General features: G+C 42.1%; 1 protein-coding gene across 13 annotated transcripts in view; it reads left to right on the forward strand.

Moving 5' to 3' along the window:
- The window catches only part of FOXP1 (forkhead box P1), a 391,149-nt gene that overhangs the window by 305,722 nt on the left and 69,541 nt on the right, over positions 1 to 15,886 (forward strand). For 12 of the 13 annotated variants that reach the window (XM_064453468.1, XM_064453467.1, XM_064453470.1 and 9 more), the window contains 3 exons: positions 8,657 to 8,794; positions 9,881 to 9,970; positions 15,410 to 15,569. In XM_064453468.1, the coding sequence (XP_064309538.1) occupies positions 8,657 to 8,794; positions 9,881 to 9,970; positions 15,410 to 15,569 (388 nt within the window). The remainder of the gene's footprint in view (positions 1 to 8,656; positions 8,795 to 9,880; positions 9,971 to 15,409; positions 15,570 to 15,886) is intronic. The other variant, XM_064453471.1, reaches the window with a different exon arrangement.

The raw sequence follows: 15,886 nt of genomic DNA on the forward strand, positions 1-15,886 counted from the left end.
ACATCTGCTGCCATATTCAGACATATTGCTCTCCCTCCTCTCCCCCTATATCAGCTCCCCTCCCCTTCTCAAAAGGGAATGTTCTCATGACATAAAACAGAAAACAACACAAGTGTCAAAAGAAAACAAAATTAGTGAACTTTTGTCTGCCACCATAGAAACGAGGATTAACTTATGTTATTCCAGAGCATGGAATGGAGACTATCTGCATGAGGATATATAGTGTATTGTCTTCTGTGAATTTTCATTTGACAGGGATTTTGGAGGCTGTGATCTTAATTAAATCTCAACTGACTCAAATAATGCATCTAAAGGCATGCAGTGTTGCGTAACCTTGCTGAGTTGGTAAACCATAAATCATCAGAAAGCTTATGATAGGAAGGGCTGCTTTGAAATTTTTTTTTTGTTTGCTACAGTTGGGGTGGGTTTTTTTTATTTTATTTTATTTGGTCTTGTTTAACATACACTTTACTGTATCACTGTGCCCTCCCTTTTTTAAGCAGTGTTATTTTTGCTTTAAAAAAAAAAAAAAAGCTGTGAGACGTGCTCTGACCAGTCGCTCTGCTGAACTAAAGAGAAGTCATAGATATAATGGGATTGACAGGGAAGAAATGAAATCCCAGTGCTGGCTTTCTGGGGATCTCGCTGCTCATGGGAAGGTGTAGGTGCCTCACGTTCTTCTATGGCTGGATGAGCCCTCTGCACATTTTGGAAGTGTAACTCGTAGCCCCACACTGACATTTATGCTGGGGCATAAATAGTTATCAGGCACCACTGTGGAGTGGTAATGTATCGCCCCTGGGTTGTAATGGGTCACAGATGGATTATTGCACTAATGGACGGTGGGCTTTGACATCTGCGCAAGTTGCGTTGATTTTAGTTGTGTGCAAGGAAGAAAAGGCTTGCAACAGTTGCGTGGGGAAGGTTAAAGGGGATTTTGGGGCACTGGAAGCGATGTAGGGCAGTCAGAGCGATTTCTTTAACCTGGCAGTTCTCGAGCACTGATGCTGCTTGAGAATCACAGTGTTTTTAAAATACCGAAGCTGAACACATTACTATTTCAGTGTAAAATGCTTTGGTTTCTGTATTTGTGATTGCATGCCCTGGGCAGCTGAAGGAAAGGTAAGGGGAGAAAGATTTTTGTGTTCAAAAGTTTAAGGAGTTGCAAAGCTCTTGTGTTTTCTTGCTCTGTATTTCTTAGTTGTTTTAGAGCTGCTGTAGACAAACCTAAGCTGGAAGGACACAGCACTTGGATTTACTTGATGAAAATGTTTCCCGGTAGCAAGATAACTTATTGATGTTGTTTTCTCCCCTCTTTGCTAGGGAAGAGGGGTAGCAGGGGTAGTTTTATCAACACCTGCAAAACTAGATTGTGGGAAAGTCCTGACACCATAAGCTGAATTTGTTATTGTTTGGTGAAAGGCTTGGCTGGTTTTAAGCAGTTTGTTTGTTTTATTGAAAGCAGAACTGCATTACTGGAAACTACTTTGCTGTAGTTCAGTTAAAATGTCCTGTACTGTGTTTTGGGTTTTTTTTGTTGTTGTTTTGTTGGCTTTTTTTGTTTTTTTTTATAAGGTGCTTGCTTGCTCAGCTTTGCTTTCCAGTTGTAAGGAGAGGGGGGGAAAAAACCCACATCATGCACTCATCTGAGGATCTAAAGTGGCTGTGTAGAGACTGGGGAGAGAAGCAGCACCGGCAAATATATCTGCCCCAGCGGTTTTTTTTTCCTTTTTTTTTTTTTCCTTTTTTTTTTCTTCCCTTTTTAACCTTTCCAGCACAGTTTTCTCTGCTAGCAGGAGGATCTGTAGTTTGTGCTGAAGTTGAATGAATGTTAGAAAACCCAGACTGAATATTGAACAAATAAGCAGAATTGCTAATTGTTCTGTGCACTAGTTTCGGACGGATTTGCCTTCACTGATTAGGTAAGATGCTGTTATTTGGGAGGGACAACACCCCCTCCTCCCCAAACTGACAACGGGTTTTAATTTTTAAGCTTTATCTTGCCCTTAAATCTGAAACATCATTGTTCAAATAACTGAGAACAAGGTAAACCAACAACATCAAAAAGGTCGGCTTCTGTGATTTCTCAAGGGCTTGTTATTTTGTACTTTCCAATTCTATTTGATGTCTTGACAAAACAAGATGACACAAGGGAGAATACATTAAATTTTGATTTTCATCTAACCTGTTACAGTAGTGGCAGCTTAATTTCTTTTACTTTTTACCGAAGACGGCTTTTTGCACAATTACTCTAATTGCCACGCCACTTTATGAGAAGGTTTCTTTACAGGTTTCCCATTTGCCTTGATTTTGTGAGGCATTTTTCTGAACGTGCTTTGACCTTTAACACGGTGAGCTTGCTGGTTGGAGTGTGTCTTCATTACAAGTAAATCAGTGAATGGCAAGATTGTCAAAGAAGCAACTGATGTTTTCTCATTAGAATCTAATTTGCACCGTTGTGCTTAGCTGTGATGTTCAGCTGTAGGTGTCTGCCATAGGTGTGAAAAACTGCACATTTTAAGCAAATAAAGTTTACAACTGTTATAAAGGCTACAGTTGCAACCAGAGTGGCAAAGCCTAAGCGAGTGTTTAAGCAGAGCTCTGTGTTGTTTGGGAAATAAACAGCATGATTTAACCAGGTGAATATTTTTCAAGAGCTTACTAATATTTTCAGCTGACCAGGACAATATATGTCTTCTCAAACGCCCCAAGTTTGAAGAGCAGGCAGCTATGGGTTTGACTCTTGCAGGAGAAAATACGCAGGGAGTGGAGACAAGGCTCATCCTTCCCTAGAAATCTCTGTCGGGAGTTGCAGTTCTTAAAAATCTGCCACAGGAGGGTGGAAAAAAAAACCCAAAACAAACCAAAAAGGTCCCTCTGTTTAACACTTCCTTTTTGCTCACATGAAATTCTAGGCATATTAAATGTTGCTGGTTCAATCACAGTCTTTTATTATTTAATTAAGCTCTCCTTAATGTATTAATGAATTAATACACAAATGTAAGGACTCTGACATGATGATCATTCTCAGTGTATTAAGGGTGTTTGGGAGAGAGAGGGTTTCAAGGGGTTTTCAAGGGCTTTGGGGTATTTTGGATGTTTCTAAGCAGGATTGCTTTTGCTTTATTTGAGGCTTTTTTGGCAGAATACGTTGATCTAACATTTCCTTTCCTAAACTGTGGAAAAAAATACAGATTTTTTTTTTTTCTTTTTAAACTGAATCATTATAAAATATCACCACTGTTCGGAACCACGTACAGCAGGTTATCATTTCCTTTCATGCTGGAGCAGGAAACAAAACTGATAACTTTTAAAATGTGAAAAATGATTATGATAATCTCAAGGTTGAAATCTCACTCAGCTTATTAAATGAGTATTTGGTTGTGTGTGTTCCGGTTTAGTCTCTATTTGACAAATGTTAGATGTAGAAAGGATTTAATTTATGTAAACTTTATATTTTTATGCAAATGAAATGGGTATTTATTATAGCAGAAACAATTATCCTGGCACTTAGTAAGAAACCTGGTATGCATGAGAAGTGGTAGATAAGATCAGATGTTTCATTCTGTAAACAAATACGAAAATATTCCCGTTTTTCCTCAGCTAGAAGAGAATACAGAAGACAGCAGGCATCCTGACATGCCGGGGAACGTCAGCATAGCCCATCGTACTGCCTTCCGTGGGTCAGAGGGAGATCTTCCCTCCTGATAAAATATAATAAACAAAATTATAATAATAAAATGCTAATTTAGTTTTAAACAGGGTTCCCCCCTCCTTTAATAGGGAGTTGTATTGTTACGGAGAGAACAGTTATGCTAATGACAGACTACTTAGCTGATTTTACATTAATGTAATAAACATTACCTGTCTTAATGTGTTGCACTGTATTATGGCAAAATAACTAAGTCTAAAAGTGAGATTCCATTTTGCATAATGAAACAGCATTGCAGTTTCTGCGTGAATAATTTGAACAGCGGCATTTTTTTGTTGTTATTTTGGAGGGTGAAGTATTATGTCGGAAATGTTTTAGTCTCGGAATGGAAGCGGGTCCTGCCTTCAGCACTTCTTATTTTGCTGCGCTCTGCTCTGGCTTGTGGCATCGTGCGTCTCTGTTTGCCAGTGTATCAGTGGTTTATCTTCTGTGGCGTGAGCAAAGCTGCTTTGCATTGTTTCAGCTGAGATTTTTTTACATTTCGAATATATGGCACAGAATAGCTTTCTAATAAGGCACCTCAAGTTAATTGTTTGGTTTTTGCCTAGCCGTATCTATTTTTATTTGTAGCCCAGTATTTTTATCTGTTCCTCAGCTACTTGTTCTTTCTATGTTCAGCTATGTTTTGCTCCGTTTAACTTTTATCACAAAATCTTTAACCAAAGAATTGCTGTTTGGAAATCCAAGGTGCCTGGTATGAGGTCTTACTGAAATCAAGTTTGAACGTACATCGCAGGAGAACAGGATTTTCTGGCAGAGTTATTCTTTATGAATTAAGGAAATCCTCCCCATCTTCCATGCATGCCTGCTAACAGTTAACAGGACCACAACCGTATCCAACATCGAAGGCACGTTGTGTGAAAATGGCATTCCTTTTTTTTTTTTTTTCACTTCATACAAGATTAAACTACTTGAAATTATTTAGCTAGTATTTAATTATATTAATATCACTGAAAATGGGGGAATGGAGATGATTAAATAGGACTAAATCATTTTCATCCCCGTGACCCTTGTCTGGGTTGCATGGAGGAGTGACAAATGCATCCCTGCTGTAACTCCGTTGTGAAGTTAAAGGTGAACTTGGCCCAAGTTTGTGGAAGTTTTGCTTGGTCGGTCTTGCCAAGATACGGTGTGTTTGCAGAGCCTGAAACTGGGGTAGCGGAGGGGACTGTGGGGGACAGGAGGGCTTTGGGGGATCCGGAGGACCAGCAGGCAAAACCCTGGGAGAAATAGTGTCTGAAAACAATTGTGAGTATTAAAGACATTTTTTGCCGTTGATGGTATTAGCATGTCAGCAGGTCTATACTAGTACAGCTCCGAAAGCCAAATTGCAGCTGTATTTTTACCTTTGCTGCCAGGTTTACATGCAGCTGGGTATCTACCACACCCTATTGTTATCAGTCAACAATACCAAAAGTAGTTCATTAATCATATCAATAACAACAATCGTGTTTCATGTGGAAAATAGAAATAAACAACTTTGAAAAACAAAAGATTGATTTCTGCTCTGCCTGCTAACTTAGTATCCTTTAAATATATCTGCCAGTAGTTTAATTTGAACTTCAACTCCCCGAAGGCAGTAAGACAGAATTATTTTAGTTCTTCATAAACTGCCTTCTGTGATTCATTGTTAACTCATAAAACACGCTCATTTTCATGTACTTAAACAGTTAAGCCATTTTTAAAGTTGGTTTGTAATTTTTTTTGGCAACACATTTAAGTTGACAACTGAGAGATAGAAATCTAAAATTAATTTATAGCCCTCGGTTTAGTTTTCATTTACTATCGGACAAAATATCAGAAATAAATATTTTTTATCTAATGTAATGTAAAGTATATTGCACAGTATCTAAAATAAAGTTTAGTTTTGACTGAATACACTCAAAAAGGGACCCATAAATATTAGAGAGCTGTAGTTAAGAACTTACATGACTGTTTTAAATACTATTGATTTAAACCACTGGCTAGATTTTATGAATCAAAGTGTAATTTCCAAGCTTTGGCTATATTTCTCATCGCTAAAGCACTCTCTCTTGTGTGCCTTTAGCAGCTTTCCAGACATTCAACACGGGATTAAATGATAGTAGTTACAATGATCAATAGGTTAAGACCGGTACAATCACTCTTACCGCTAATGACCTCGGTAGTAATGGGTAATAAAGTGTGGGCTATAATAGCCTATTGCTGGTGCTGCATGCCCTTTGATTCCTAGTATTACCAGGGACTAGCTACATGAAAAAGTTGGACGTTGGGAGTTAAGAGAGTGGATATATAGGCCATCATTCTTAACTATTTAAAGTCCTCAACGTGTACGTGTGCCCACGCTTGTCTGGGGGCGTGTGTGTCTTTTTTAACACAGTGGTTTCTGGTTTATTTGAATTTTGTTTGTAAAAGGTTTCCGTAAGTTGCTTTCGTGATAAGTTGAAGCGCAAGCTTTGGCTCAATGTGGCTGTTAGCCGTGTTTATAAATGGAAGGCAGGACCTTCTTCAGTGGTGCAGATGTGGTGTGAAAACGTGGTTTCAGATGGTAAAATGAAGTTGACCGGATCAGTGCAAACTTGTACCCCTAGGCGTGCCATATATATATGAAAAAATGTATAACTTTTTTTTTTCCTTGCTGGTTAAGTGCTTCTGCTCTAGCAAAGGGTGTACAGCTAGGAGATTCTTCACCAGAAGGTACGTGGCCAGTTTTCAAAGGCAGGGCCAAATTCTCAGATTTATCCCAAGATAAAATGTGCAAAAAAGCCATGGAAGTGAATGGGAGTTGTCTCCGCATAGCTGACAGCAGAATGCGGCCCTTCATATTAATCACTGATGTGTAGGGTTTACAGCACCCCACCCTATTCCTGTCTGTATCCCTGCTTGTCGTCATAAATCTGACTGAAGAGTATTTGTGTTGTCTGTTTTCCAAGAAGGGCACAGAAAACATACTTAAACATGCTTCCTTTTCTGTTTGCTCAGTCCAACTTCAATGAAAAGTAGTACAAACCCGAGGGTAAAGTAAACTTCTCTGGGGATGAGGATAATGAAGGTGAGTCATGCTTCGGGGCGAAGATAGTGACGGCAGTATTTAATTAAATAATTTTCTACACCCAGAAAAGTTTTTTAAAAGACTACAGATTAAGATATTCTGAATTAATGGGATTACCCATCCTGATGGCTCAGTGTCCCTGGAGCTGGTCCTGCATGGCACGGAGGTGGCCGGCCGGTGGCTTTCCCATTGACATAGGCAAGCCATGCCGGCCACGGGAGAACAGCGCTGGCTTCCGTGGGACTGGCGTTTGACCCGTAATTAAATCTTCGTTTGCTTGTGTTCACCTCTGCCTGGGCCACGTTAGATACGTGGGAGCACGCAGAGGACCTCGCCGCCGTGGCGTTAATGGGGTGTCGGAGCCGTGCCAGGCTTTGCTAGGCTTCGCTCGGACAAATGTTTTCAAGGCAGTGTCTGGCCCTGGCACACAACATGTACACAACAACACGGGGGAGATGTGTGGTGTACATGCATCTGACCTTCAGGAACCATTTTTAGTTCATCAAAATTAGTGATGCTGAGAAATCAGGACATCAGTGCATAATGACTGTGAAATTAGGAATGAGAGCTTGCTATGCAAATGACAGGACAAATCATGTGAAAAAGTCAAGATAAACTGCATATTAAGACATTATGTTACATAAAATTAATACTGCATTTCTCTCTTGCTTACTACTATGCTGGAAGATTTTTTTTTTTAAACTCCTTTATCTTCTGCTCAGCTATTGTCTGCTGATTTTTTAAAAAGTGGTGCACAGAAAAAGTGCTAAACATATTATTACCTTTTATTGTAATACATGAGATGACAGGAGATCCTTTTTAGCAAAGTATATCCTTTACTGCTTTTAGTTTTGTGCTGTCACGTATTTGATTTGAAACTATAGAAAAGTAAGGTGCTTAAATATTACTGTTAAAACTCGTATGGGTTTTGTCTTTTCTTCTGGTGTGTGTGGGTTGGTTTTTTTTTTTCTCCCTCCTTTTCTTTTCCTTTTTTGGGGTGGAGGGTAGAGGGGTGGGTTTCTAGGGAAATAGTCTTCTTGCATTACTAGGACTGACAAAATGGTTCTCATGTAGTCTGCAAATTAAACACAAGTGCAGTGATTATTTTGAATAGCTAAATTACATTCTAGAAAGCTTGCAGAATTCATAGCATTGTCATTAGGTATCCGCTTGAATACAATTTGTGTAACCTTGGCCAAGACAGCCTGTCATTTTAATGTCAGTGTTTTATCTGAACAAGACATCATCCTTTCAGATACAGTGTACAGGTTCCTTGCAAAGATGCCCGTGCAGAAACGTGTTAACAGTTGCAAATATGAAATGCTATCAAGTTCATCACTGTAGCTGTTTGTCACTGAAATGTCATGGAAAGCGGCTTTTAATGGTATCTCACATAATATGAAAGAATTGAAGACATCTGTATGCTGGGTGAATATGGAATGGTAAAGACATCGTGGTAGGGCCTTTCTGTTAAAATTGCATAGGAGTCTAGTGCTGTTATTCACATCACTGAGCCTTCCTTCAATTTTCTTCAAAACCTGTCGTAATAGGGTCTAGATCCCATCAGCGCGGGATACTCGGCTGTTGGATTTCTGTAGGGAAGGCAAGGGCTTTCTGGGAGGGAAAGGGCCCGTTTGACAGTTTCTTGTAAAAATAAATAAATCTTACCAGGGTTTACCATATCACTTGCTTTAAAGAATTTGCGTCGCAATAATGTTCTGCCAAAGGGAATTTAGGCACCAGGAAGGTGTGGCCGGTACCTCTGTGCCCGCTGCCGTGGGCTGCAAGGACTGCCTCACCTTCAGCACCCTCGGTGCCGGGCACGGGCTCCCCCAGCGCGGGGGTGGTGGGCGGTGCGGGGGAGCTGCGGTGGTGCGCTCTGACCCCCTCTCTGCTCTCCTCTTGCGCTTCAGGTTCCAGTGTCGGTGGCTATGATGACACCTCAAGTGATCACTCCCCAGCAAATGCAGCAGATCCTCCAGCAACAAGTGCTAACTCCCCAGCAACTCCAAGTCCTGCTCCAACAGCAGCAGGCACTCATGCTTCAACAGGTAATTGTTTTCTTAACAGCTGCTCAGTTGGCCCCTATAGATACTGGAGGGCTTCGCCTCCTGAAACGTTCCTGGGGAAAGAAGCTGCTCACGTCTTGGGTCCGTACCTCGGAGCAGCCGTGCTCTGAGATGAACTGACTGCTCTTTTGTTTTTAATTCTAGAAATAGCTACTGGAAACAAATCCAGGGAGCAGTGCTAGGAGTGTTTCCAAGATCAGCTAAATAGTACAGATGCATATTTAAGTGTCAGGGCTTCGGCAGATGTCCCTATTGCTTTTGCCTGAATCCCCCAGAAAGCGTGGCGTGCCCTGACTAATTGGAATAAACAAGGTAGTAGGGCGATACTTCCCATTTTAGACCTCATTATGTCCATCTGGAACCGTAAAGGGCTGTGGAAATGGTGGCAATAAAAGTGAAGAGGTTTGCAAGCCTTAATCTGTTTGATTTCAGCCAACGTGTGCTGTACGGTGTGGCAGTGTTTCTCACAGCCCATGGTCCTTTTTCAGCTGAAACTCGGCCACCAACAAGCCCCAAGGTTCCATTATTGTAGGGTACGGCACAGCGGGGGTGCACGAATCCCGCGCGGGTGTCAGCATCCACCCCAGCCCGACCTCGCGTGCTCCCTCCTGCCCGCACCGCAGCGCTGCCTGCACGGCGTGCGTCTGGGGAGCCAGGAGGAGGAGAGTATTTCCCAGGATGTCTATGCATGTATTGAACAACACTTAATACAGTCAAACCCTATCATTTAGAAAGTATGTGTGTTTCACAACAGAGATTCGCCAGGCTCTCTCAGCAAGGGCATTTTGGCTTTGTTGTTACAATCAAAGGTCATTCCTTGCCTTATTTTAATTAGTTTGTGTAGAAAATGGTATGTTTTTCATCAGTTCATTTTGGAGATTACTTTTCAAACGATAATGCCAAGAATAGTCAGTGTGCACTGAATTTATTGTTGAGTTTCAAACTAAAGGTCAGACCATTACAGATAAAAGGATGCTATTTTTCAAATCACAGTTTGTGTGTTACACCAAAAGGGACACTGAATTGGCTCTCCACTTTGTTACTTACCATCTTTCCTTTTCTTTGTAGCAGCAGCTTCAAGAGTTTTATAAGAAACAACAGGAACAGTTGCAGCTTCAACTTTTACAGCAACAACATGCTGGAAAACAGCCTAAAGAGGTACAGACAATACCCATTTTACTTTCAAACCACAGATCCCCGGGGACTGTCTAGTGGCTATTAAACTGTCATTCATCTTATAAATGATTGCACAACTGAACTGACTGTATCGGGCCTCAGCTTTCAGATTTAGAGTTATTGTCCTGTTTTCGCCTGTATTTTCCTGTGCTTTCCATTTGCTTGCTGCCACATATTTTATAGCAGGGAACCATGCCTTGATGTTCGGTATGAGTACTGGAGCAAGCATCTAGACTAGTATCTTGGGAGAGTGCTTTGGGAAGTTAGTTATGTTGTAAAGGGGAGGGGGCAAGGCAGCAGGCCCAGATATGGCGCTGTCCTCCCTAAAGAGGGCAGAATGCCAAGAGACGTTGAGTTTGGGCTTGCAGTTTCCCACCGGAGAGGTTCTGGTTGCGCATTCCTCGCAGCACGGGCTCAGCAGGGGAGAAGGCACTGGAGCGGCGTCGGTGGTGACACTGAGAAGCGAGGAGGATGCTGTGGGCGGTGTGTGGTGGCAGGAGACCCTGCTCCCATGCCACCGCGGTCCGCGGCAGGAGTGGGACAGGCCGGGGTGGTTTCTGCCCATCCCTTAAATACACTTTCCTTTCAAAATACCTGTCACGTCTTGAACTTTGTTTGTTGATTTTGGTGTGCTTAAATTTAATTTTGCTGTAATTACAGTTATTTTTAAGGCACTGAGTTCACCCTTCTAGTCACAAGGAGTTTGAGACTTTCGCATTTCATCTGACATCAGTGCTGGCTTAGGTAGATCCTAGAAAGCTGCCTCCTGGCACGAGACGCTGCGCGATGTCCTGCGATAGTGGCGGCGCTTGTGCGTCTCTTTGCAAGTGGCGCTGCTCAAAGCACGCGCCAATTTCCGTGTGTCCTCCCCTGCGTCCCATCCCTCCCCCCCGAAATTTCAGCAAATCGTGCCACCTGTGCCAAGCGTCAACCCAGAGTGAATTTTTCCAGCTGAGTTATAAACCCCTGAAAATAGGGGGGTTTATAATGGAAACGCTGACACAACCTTAACCATAGCACGCTTACGGGCGCCACTATAATAAAAAGGGAACAGATTAAAAAGTGTCTAAAATGTAAATCTAAAGGACTAACAGTAATTAAAATGGAAATGGCACAGGGAGGGAAGGCATGTAATTGTGAGATATCACTGTGCAGAATGCTCTCAGCTTTGTTTTGCTGGCTGTTTTTCTAATTCAGTAGGGCTTACTCATCAGTGGCAGTTCAATGCGCGTTAATGACTCTGGGATGCAGGCATCACTCTGGACAAAGAAATGATTATTGTGCGGTCAAAAGAAGTTCAAAGACAAGAAGGGAATTTCAGTTTTTTCCTTAGAGATCCACATTCAAGAGCATATAAATTAAGCCAAATGTTAAAAACCACAGTCTGAAAGCTGACTTCAAAGTCACAACTCTCTAATTAATGAACTGCGAGCTTCAGTTTGGACAAGTCGTGGTTTGATGCGCCCATAAATCAACATGACAGGTCTGTTTCACAGTCTCAGACAGCGCTTGTCATTGAGTCACATCAGATGTAAACACAGCAGAAAAAAGAGGGAATATGAAGGAGGTGCAATTGATCAACAGAATTGGTAAAAACCCACTTTTGAAACGCATTATGCATGATCACAGGAAATGGCGATAGCCTCAAGAGGCTTTCTCCTTCTGCTGTTGCTTTTTTGAATCAGGTTTCTAACAGCCTTCAAAAGGGAGAATAAGAATTATGGAGCTTCTCCCCTGTGGCTGGCAGGCAATAACCCCCTGTTGTTATTTTGTGCTTCTTTCTTTTCAAAGGCGTCAAAATTTAGTTTTTTAAAGATCTTTAACTCTATATTTGAAGACAAACAATAAAGGGCTGCCACTGTCATTCTTATCAGTTACCAGGGATTGTATTTTTTCTTTCTGTTGCCACTTCTTATTAACCTCTTATTTGGTCTATTAGACATAGTTTTGAATGCAAGCCTGCATGCTGGGAGAACATGAAAGTTCAGATGAGCTCAGAGGGCAGATAAAGAAATTTGAAGGGGAAAGTTACACAGCAGAATGAACGATAAAAGTTAACTCTTCTAAATTGCTGTTGTCAGACAGGAGAGCATCTCAGACACAAAGATGAGGGCTTGGAGCTTAAAGAAAAAAATACTTTGTGTTAAAAAAGACGAGAAGGGAAGTTAGACAATGTGATGGCATTTCAATATCTAACACACTGATTTACTGCGGTCACACTTCTGATATTACACTATCGAAAGCAACAATAAGAAAGGACTCCTTCCTGTTTCAAGAAGAGCATTTTAACACTGTATCTGTTAAGAGAACAAGAGGCCCAAGTCTCTTCAGCTGTTCCTAGGGTTGGGGGGGCTATTTTTCCTGATGGTTTTAGTAGAGGTCCGTTTCAACGATGCGTTTCACCCCGCAGGTTTGCTCGGCCCCGTTTTTCCTGCCTTAAGGAGGTTATTCTTGCTAAATTAGCATGCGAGAGGTGGACTTTTAATTTATTTGCCCCCCCACCCCCCCAGTACTAAAAACTGGCGGTGGTGTCACAGGGCGAGCAGTGCCGCGGAGGGGCCGGCTGGGGACCGGTGGCTGCCGTGCTGATGAGGGCTGAGTTTGTACCTTGACAGATGAAACAAGTGTATTCACATACTGCATCCCCCAAGTCACTTTGTTAGTGCCTCGTCCTATTGTACCGTCGTGAAAGAAGAAAATGCACATCAAACCTCCCAAGCCCTGCTGGTAGAAGGGATCTGACCCCCCAGGCAGGGTAACAGATGGACCCCAGTAAGGTTTCTGGTGGGTTTTACTGGAGGGCTGGGTGTAGCAGAGGGTGGGCATCGCACAGCGCCCGTTAGCATGAGCAAGAGGCGCCGGGGCGAGATCTCAGCCCTGTGGGGCTGCCTCCCCGCCCCCCCCCCCCCCAAAGTGGGGTCTCCCCGAGGCAAGGGGGGCTTTAGAGGAGGATCCCCGTCGGTGCCGTGGCGCTGGACAGAGCGGGTTGTTTTCCAAAAAGGGCCGTTTGTCCTCCAGCAGTTGTGACAGTTTATGTTAGGCAGTAGGGAGTAACCTAAGAAAGGAAAACAGACCTTTGACAGAAGCTTTAGGGAGGGGATCAAAAATGCAAGTTTTATCAGGATATTTCAGCATTTTAACACTGACTACTGACCTGACAACAGGACTGCACTGAGACCTTTTTTGTATGCATTCAATTGTGAGAAGTAAACAAACTGCCTTGTATCCTGTGTTTGGTAACTGGGTGGGGAGCGCAGTTTGGCAACGTGTCTTGCTTTTAAATTCTTTCTTGGACAATGGGCCTTGTATACTTTTATATCCTGGCTTTTCAAAGTAGAGAGTGTTCAAGAGCTTTTCTTAGGATAGCTGAGAAGACAACTAAACGGGCATCAGTCAATTTATATCGAGGGTTTGGTTTGGGTTTCTTTTTTTTTTTTTAAAAAAAAAGCTAACTTTACACTCAGATGGCAAATAGGTAAAGCACAGCTTACTGTATGTAGGTTTTTACGTAATACCATTTATTATAAATATGTAAGTATACATTAAGTGTATATTTAGAAAATGAATATTTATGGAGGCAAACATTACTTTAACTCTTAATATAACTGTTGCTGGGGCTTGCATTCATCTGGTGCTGTTGCAAAGAGTTGAGCAAGTGGATCTGTCTGAGCAAGCTGTTGCAAAGAAATGCAAACTTTCCCGAGTTTCAGAATATCTAAACACCTATTTGTTTAACCGTGTTCTCAAAGTCCTAGATTTTCTTTGGAAAGAAGATAAATTAACTTCCCTGTCAGTACAGTCGTGGATATGCAGTTGGTTGCAGTATTAAGGTTGATGGGGCATGGTGGTACGAGGAGGCGGGGGCCAAACCCCTGGCTGGTGTCTGTCAGTCCTGCTCCTGCAGCTCTGGTGGATTTTTTTCCCTGCTTGACAGCAGCAGGGAATGGGGCCAGTGATCCTCTGGCTCGGCGTCAAGGAAGGGCGACGAAAAGCTTGGGATCTGGCTGGGGTTTGTTTGTGAAAGTATGCAGTTTTGTAAGAGTTAATTTTCTTTCCATAATTGTTAGCCATGGTGTGTATAAGACCTCCACCTTGATATGATTCCTAGCAGATTAGGGATATTAGATAATTTCCTTCTATTTATTGTACTACTGCACTGTATTATCTTTCTATCACTCAGATAATTACTAAGGAAATCTACATTAATTTTTTTTGGCTAGCACAAGGAACTGCTAAACACTGGCATGATGTATTGATGTTTTACACAACAAAAGTTTTCCTCCTGTCATTGTACAATAAATAAAAAGATATTTATCAAAATGCAAAGCCTTTCATGGATTTTAAAGAACAAAGCAAATAAAATACAAGATGAGCATGGAAGCAAAACCTAGAGGCTTCCTTAACTGAACAAAATTAAGGACTCTGAAGCCTGGAGTACTGTACATATTAAACACTCACATTCAAGTAAGATGTTGTTTGCTAAATTATGAATGTGTGTAATTAAAATCTAGTGGCTGTTTCTATGAAAGATTTACAATGTTATTTCATCGTTTGTCATGGCTAATTAACAATATTAGATGAAGTTTTTCTTCTTCAAAGGTCTGATTTTTTCTCATTTATTTATGTCAGAAGTGATAAACAGAGTAGTTAAAAGCTTCTCTGGGTACAGTAGTGAGAAAAGCAACATGTTCTTTTACACCTCGAAGGTTCAAGGTTCACATCCCTGTGGAGTAAAGCAACTCCATCTTCTTTCTAGTGAGAATAATTAAAATTTTCAAAGTGCAGAAGTAGCAGGCTTAACTACAGCACAGAATAATTCTGAACGTAAGAGAAAGTATTGTGGGGCTTGATGGATGAATAAGAGAGAGTAAGTATAAAATACCATAAATTAAGCCAGTCGTGTTTCCTTAATAGTTGAGACAACGCTTGCATGAGCAAACAGAGCACAGTGCAGGGTTGTTTTTCGTTACGTCTGATGGTGATGTGATCGCATGGTGTGATTCTCATGTTATACATGTTCCTTGCCTCAAAGAATTACCCAGGACTTTAACAGCTGCCAGCAGCGTTTGCTTTACCCACCACCGAAATTCAGCCACTTCTGGGGTAAAACACGACCATGTGGGCCAGGGGGACGCAGTAGCATGGACCAAGAAATGCGGCATACATTTTTAATTGGGATGGCAGGAGGGGTTTAGGTAGGATGAAAGTAACCACTGGAGGAGGTGGGAATCGACTGCAGCCCTGTGGTTAGCTCTAGCACCTAAGCGTGTCTTGGGGTCTTTGGTATGGGGTGGTGGGCTCGCTAGCTTGCCTTGGGTGACTGAGATCAGCAGTTGAAGCGTGTTGAGACAAGGAGCCCCCTAAATCGTCTGTTAATGCTTTGCTGTGTATTAACAAATGTGCTTTATTTTTTTCCCCCAGCCCCAGCAACAGCAGGTGGCTACGCAGCAGTTGGCCTTTCAGCAGCAACTCTTACAGATGCAGCAGTTGCAACAGCAGCACCTCCTGTCTTTGCAGCGTCAGGGGCTGCTAACGATCCAGCCTGGCCAGCCTACTCTGCCTTTGCAACCCCTTGCACAAGGTAGGTGAGGGGTTTGGGAGCTGCTGGCTGTCTGGCAAAGCAATAGCATGTGCGCGCACACACACAAAAAATTGTCACTCAGTAAGAGAGACAGAGATCTCATAGGCTTATAAAATAATAAGCACAGAAAAATCCTGACAGGCAGGGTGGGCATTATAAAGATATTTTTTGAGAAGGGCAGCGCTGAAATCGTGGACCGCTCTGGCTAGTGGGAGGCAGGCGCTTTGGAGTTGGGATTCAATTTGCACAGCTATAGCCAGTCTGGCAGACTTGAAGCTGCTGGTTGTACTAATCTGAGCTTGAAATCCTTCACAGGA

This window comes from Phalacrocorax carbo, chromosome 6 (assembly GCF_963921805.1).
Source record: "Phalacrocorax carbo chromosome 6, bPhaCar2.1, whole genome shotgun sequence".
Lineage (NCBI taxonomy): Eukaryota > Metazoa > Chordata > Aves > Suliformes > Phalacrocoracidae > Phalacrocorax > Phalacrocorax carbo.